Source organism: Habropoda laboriosa, unplaced genomic scaffold (assembly GCF_001263275.1).
Source record: "Habropoda laboriosa isolate 0110345459 unplaced genomic scaffold, ASM126327v1 scaffold205, whole genome shotgun sequence".
Lineage (NCBI taxonomy): Eukaryota > Metazoa > Arthropoda > Insecta > Hymenoptera > Apidae > Habropoda > Habropoda laboriosa.
Window position 1 is genome coordinate 312,281 of NW_017100322.1, and position 6,465 is coordinate 318,745.

The 6,465-nt window shown below is 30.1% G+C and overlaps 3 protein-coding genes across 4 annotated transcripts in view; 2 read left to right on the forward strand and 1 right to left on the reverse strand.

The window, feature by feature from the left end:
- Positions 1-1,006: 1,006 nt before the first annotated feature.
- LOC108574380 (glucose-6-phosphate exchanger SLC37A2) lies at positions 1,007-3,790 on the forward strand. Its single transcript, XM_017936960.1, has 9 exons — positions 1,007-1,283; positions 1,341-1,419; positions 1,501-1,636; positions 1,717-2,085; positions 2,488-2,532; positions 2,731-2,932; positions 3,018-3,166; positions 3,351-3,653; positions 3,728-3,790. The coding sequence occupies exons 1-9, from the start codon at positions 1,007-1,009 to the stop codon at positions 3,788-3,790; spliced, it is 1,623 nt and encodes a 540-aa protein (XP_017792449.1).
- Positions 3,791-4,080: 290 nt separating this feature from the next.
- Positions 4,081-4,615, reverse strand: LOC108574389 (gamma-secretase subunit pen-2). The gene is made up of 3 exons (XM_017936970.1): positions 4,555-4,615; positions 4,379-4,483; positions 4,081-4,199 (listed from the first exon to the last, which is right to left on the reverse strand). The coding sequence occupies exons 1-3, from the start codon at positions 4,613-4,615 to the stop codon at positions 4,081-4,083; spliced, it is 285 nt and encodes a 94-aa protein (XP_017792459.1).
- Positions 4,616-5,169: 554 nt separating this feature from the next.
- The window catches only part of LOC108574374 (transcriptional repressor protein YY1-like), a 2,850-nt gene continuing 1,554 nt past the window's right edge, over positions 5,170-6,465 (forward strand). For both annotated transcript variants that reach the window (XM_017936954.1, XM_017936955.1), the window contains exon 1: positions 5,170-5,672. In XM_017936954.1, the coding sequence (XP_017792443.1) occupies positions 5,186-5,672 (487 nt within the window). In that variant the 5' untranslated portion in view covers positions 5,170-5,185. The remainder of the gene's footprint in view (positions 5,673-6,465) is intronic.

The following is a 6,465-nucleotide window of genomic DNA, read 5'->3' on the forward strand; positions in this document are numbered from 1 at the left end:
TATATTTGTATTTTGTAGTTTGTAACATATACATAAAAAGTTCTTTTTATTCGTTTCAATTTTAAATTTGCTATAGTAATCTGGTTTTTAAAATTTTACCTAAATTTTGCTTGTTCTGACGAATATAAGAAGTACTCAGAATTTAAATAACCTTGAACAGAGTTCTATATTACATTTTGCCTATGTGGACAGATAAAGAGCACCTGTGCACATATGTTAGGTTTGCCATATGTACTTAAGCTTTCGTTTTTGATAGTAAACATTCCATTTATTTCGAAGTAAAGTTGCGTTTCTTATAATTATTTTGAAGTAAGCGAAAGTGTAACAGTAGCGCATCGTCACACATAAAATAAATTATGTTTTAAACCTATATACAGATGTAGTCTTATTACATTTGTTGTCTTCTTTGTTGTAGGTTATGAGTCATAGCGTACACATTTATCAAATTTATCTTTTAGCTGTGGTTCCTATAGGAAACTATTCTGTCGTTGATAAATTAAAACATTGGACGTGATAAAAATATCAGTGAAGAAAGAAAGTGTAAAGAACATGTAAAGTGGTGACATTGACAAAATCAAAGAGAAAAATACAAAGTACACATTGTTACAATAGTTTCATTACAATCATAATCATTACAATAAAATAAAAATCATATAGTACAATTATAAACAACAGTGTGCGTAGTTTATGTTATCATAATATAAACAATTATGATTGTGATTACTAAATGGAGTTATATGTGAACAAAGATTTAAGTGGTTAATTTTGTGAATTCTAAGTAATTCATAACAAGAAAGTACACTGTATTATTTTTCATTATTTTCAAAGTATTATATTAAATGATACAGACAAAAAGTGATCTTGTAATCTATAAAGAGATAAAAATCAAATAAAAAAAGTACAAAGTATTTAAAGTAACAATTATACAATCAGTGTTAAGGTATTTTTAATACTTTTAATAAGCTTGTAAATAAAAACAAGGAAATATAAATATACCTTAATAAATATGCCGGTCTTATTAAGAGATCAACCATGGGGTTTGCAAGTCATAGAATATGTAGTTTTCAAATGTTATCCTCATCACCGTATCAATCGAATGGCATGGCATCAAGGTGGCATTCTATTCCTTACATATTTGGCATACACCTGTTACCATATGACAAGAAAACCTATATCTGTTGTAAAAAGTGTATTAAGTCCCAATTGCAGCACTTTATCACCACCTTTAACTGTTGTAATCAATAGTAGTAATCAAGATACATGGTGTGCTTGGGCTCCATTTGGTAAGCATACTTTCAATATTTCATTTATTTGAAAATATAAATTGTTTTTTTTTTTAGACACTGCAGATGCTCCAGCATTACTTGGCATGTTAGACTCAACATTCCTGTTTGCATATGCAGCAGCCATGTTCCTCAGGTGACACATTGAAGTGAGCTTATTTGTGATATAAAGATCATAATCATTATTTTGATAATAATATTATATTTATCTATGCAGTGGATTCATAGCAGAAAGAGTAAATCTTCGATATTTTCTTGCATTTGGCATGATTGCTTCTGGTATATCTTGTTATCTTTTTGGTATTGCTAGGCCATATAATATTCATAGTTTGTGGTACTTTGTTCTGGTTCAGGTAAATGCATTCAAATAATGTATTGTTTATAAATAAATATGATCACTAATCAAATTATCATTAACTGTTAATATATTTAGGCAATTGGTGGTGTTTTCCAAACATCAGGTTGGCCAGGTGTAGTTACAGTTGTAGGAAATTGGTTTGGAAAAGGAAAAAGAGGCTTAATATTTGGAATATGGAATTCTCATACATCGTTAGGAAATATTTTGGGCAGTTTAATAGCTGCTCAATTTGTGGAATCTGATTGGGGTCTAAGTCTTATGATACCTGGAGTAATAATGGGTTTTGCAGGATTTATAATATTCCTGTTTTTAGCACCAAATCCTATAGATATAGGATGTGCTCCACCTCTCTCTCCTTGGTACAGAAAACTTGATGCTACTCACAGTTCAGATGAGGGAAGTGGTGCAGATGATACTGAACATTTATACAACAATGTTGAAGATGTAAGTTAAATGTAAATTCATTAATAGGTTTTATGTATAATTTTTAGCATGTTATGCACTAATAGTAGTATTTCATAATTAGTATTATTTATGCCATCACTGGAATGTAGCATCACATATTTTAAATATATTATGTGTATATATCATTTGCATATTTTATATATCATAAAATAAATTACTTGCATAAATTTCACTTTCCTTTATTTTAATAATTGAATGTTTAGATGTTTGGTGATAATTGCTTTTTATTTTGAAATGGTTATTAACTGTTTAATTTCATAACAATATGCTGTAATTAGTTACGAAAACTTTTTATATTAGATTTTCATGTTTGTACTTATATTTCATGTTTTTTTTGCACATATTGTATGCTTACTAAAGGTACTCATTTACTGTACTTAGCGTCTCACCTATCGTTGTGCCTACCGCGAACAGGTCGATGTTGATGTAAGTGCATGCTTCGTTTTTTATATAATTAATATTTTACTTCATATAACTGCTTTAACATAAATTGCATTACATTATCTGTAGTATTTTAATGTCTATATTACTTTTTCAATATTTTTTATAATTAACTTAAATTTTGCATATACATGTACTTTCTCTATACTTTTATGATTATTTATAAGAAGTTTATATTAAAAGGATTTGGAAAATTTACGATCCGAAACTAGTCCAATATTACCAAGGCATAGGCATGTACAAGAACCTCATAGAGGAAATGCAATTGGATTTATAGGAGCTATGACTATACCTGGAGTCATGGAATACTCTCTTTCTTTATTTTTTGCAAAATTTGTAAGCTATACATTCCTGTACTGGTTACCATTGTATATTGTAGCTTCAAGTTAGTATCTTTTAAATTACAATTATAAGTGATATATTATTTTAATGTAAAAATTTGTCATAAATATTTTTATATATTTTTTTAGCAACTTATAGTGCCAGTTTAGGTGCAGATGTTTCTGTTTTGTTCGATGTTGGTGGAATTGCAGGTGCAATAGTAGCTGGTGTTCTATCTGATTATAGTGGTATGAGTGCTCTAATTTGTGCAGTCATGCTTGGATTTGCAGTTCCTGTGGTATGTACTAATTTGTAAAACGTACATTGAACATTTTTTTAAAATTAGAGGTGTACAAATGAACTTATTTTATAAATAACTCAAAATCTCAAGAAAATATAAAATAAATAAAACGATATAAAAGTAAGCAATTTAAGCTGTAAATATTACTAGACTAATAATTATTTCATAATTTGTTACACAGTTATTCTTATATGACTACATTGGAAGCTCTGGTTTGGGCAGCAGCATAGTATTACTACTAATAGCAGGTGCATTTGTAAATGGACCTTATGCCTTGATAACAACTGTTGTATCTGCAGAATTAGGAACTCATCCTAGTTTAGGAGATAATTCTAAAGCTTTAGCAACAGTTACTGCTATTATTGATGGAACAGGCAGTATTGGTGCTGCCATAGGTCCTTTACTAGCAGGCCTAGTATCGCGCTGGGCTGGTTGGCATAATGTGTTTTACATGCTCATGATTGCAAACATGTTAGCATTATTAGTAAGTTTGCTTAATGTCAATTATTTCAACAGTAACAAATATTCGCAAGTTTAACTTAACTTTTATTCTTTTAGCTTTTGTTAAGATTGGTGTACAAAGACATACAAGTATATAGGCGACGGCGGAGAGCCGTTTAAGTTTATCCTTTTGCATTAAAAAAAGGATAATGGATAGATGCGAAAATAAATAAATTTTAAAATATGTATTTGTAACTTTAACTCTTTTATAAATGTCATAAAATGTATAAAATGCTATATATAAAACCTGTCTTATTAAAATTTAGAAACATTTAATTTCAATGCACCTAAATAAACAGAATATTTTTTTATAATTTTGACTATCATTATTTCATCAAATACTAAATAAGAAAGAAAAGTCTTATCTTTAACCAATTTATATGTTAAAAACAAATTACAATAGTTACTTATTAAAAACTGATAGAATCTGCAAATTCACCCCATGATGTTCTTTGTGTTTGAAATGTAACAACCCATGCTATAAGAGCAGCTGACCATATAGCTGCTCCAACTGCAGAAAATATCACATCTGAAAATTTATTGAACAAAACATTTATCTTGTACAACTGTATATGTGTTGTAATATAGCCATTTACTTTTATCTAATATCTTCTACCATGGTAATAAAAGGTTTATGATATTAGCATAAACAATTTGTTAAATGTAGCAATATAAAAATCAATTTATATTAAATTCTTAATAACTTACATCTTTTAATTTGTTTTTGTTCTTCATACTGTGGTGTAACGAATGCTTCTTTTGCAAACCAAATAGCATTCACAGCCCAAACAAATGGTAGAAGAATAAATCCAGCTACAAAATAAACAAAATGCTTATGTACATTTACATATACGAAATATTGTAACAAAACATACATCACTTACCTCTAAAATACCATTTGCAAAGATATAATTTTTTTTCGTTTGGCATTTTTGATAGATCCATTGTAACAAAAATCTTAAAATTATAACCTATATGTTTGATATTTCATATATACAAACATGCACTGCAATATTACTTTAAATATCGTGAATGTATATCTACGTGTATTTAAAAAGAAATAATAATGTCGTTAATAAAAATAAGAAGATATATGAAAAAATAATCCAGGAAACACATTTATGACATGTCAAATGAAAATTTGATTCTTTTCAAGTGAAAATATTATTTCGTTTTCTCGACAGATGGAGCAGTTATATTGTAAAAAGAAGAGAAAGAATACGTCATGTTGGTTCTCATATGAAATATAGTGAATTCTTAAAAGTTTTCAGAAATGTAAATTTCATTATAAAACATATTTACTAATAGCATATTACAACATATTACGAGTAAGGTTTATATTTCACTTATAAAATTGAAGAAATGATTTTCAATAAACATTCAATCAAAATAGGTAGGTAGTGTTTTGAATGAGCATCACTTTACTAATCGTAATGGTGGGAGTGAATCACGTGATCAGTTAACTTGCTCCGCTTGTCGCGCGAGTAACCGTGGCCAGCCATTTTGATTAGTAACATGGCGTCAGCAGAGATTAATATGGCGTCCTCGGACATAATAACCGAAGTGGAGATTCAACCAGATATCCAAGAGGTTGAAATAGAAACGATACCAGTAGAAATACCCTGTGAGACTGTGGAAACTACTATCGAAGGGGAAGATGGGCAGCCGATGATAGCCCTTCAAACACTTCCAGAGCCAGGACGTGAAGAAATCATACTACAGACGCAAGAGGAAATCGTCGGTAGTGATCCACTAAGCGTATACGATCAGATTCCGGTCCCAGAGAACGATATTTATGTCGAGTCAAGTCCTGGTCCATCGAGAAAGGGTCCTAAGAAGGCCAGAAAAGGTGGTTCATCGAAATTCAGATCGTCAGATCATACGATTTTTGGGGAAATGGGCTCGGAAACGAAGGCTAGAAAGTGGGAGCAGAAGCAAGTGCAAATCAAGACGCTCGAAGGTGAATTCTCGGTGACGATGTGGGCATCGGGTACAGACGATGGTAAGTCTTACATTTATTTCTAACCTTCTAATAACTTAAATAAAACACACCGAAGTAGTCGGCAGAAAACTTTCGTAACGGGTATCTCCACGCACACTGTTCGTACGCACTTCCGGTGGTCTTGAATCAATACTGTGGTTTTCGAATGGGCTCGTCAAATAAATTAACAGTATCCTCTAATTCTTTATTATTGACGAATCCGTTGACAGTTTGCGTTGTTTGTTTTGATCGAGAGAACGCCATTATGCTGCCAGGGGGCAGCCATATTTTGAAAATGGCTTCTTTTACGTGGATCTATCCTCTTGAATGATAATGGCGGAGATGTACTTACAGCAGAATGGACAAAGCTCTACGCTCTCGTTATCTTTGTTTGCCTTAGCACGCAATGTTGTTTTCTCACGTTTTTTTTTGTTAATTATGTTATCCTGTATGCGTTTTTATTAAAGAGAATGTGCAATTTATTGTTTTAATACGAGAATTATTTAAAAAAGAATACATTGATTCTTTTACTATATGCATACGAAACATGTTTTGACTTCTTACGTCACTTGATGTAAAATCTATGTTACTTTTCAAACAATCGCAACTATCAAACTATTTTCGAAAATAAAATAACTTTCACTTTTCTTTGAATGAAATCGTATATCGACAAATAAATCATAAGATAATATTAAAAAATATGTTTATTATGTAAATTAACAAATACGTCAAATATTACATTTTTATCATGCTTTAGTGTTATATAAATCAATAATCAGACTTATTCATAAAATGTACATTTTTATATACCTAT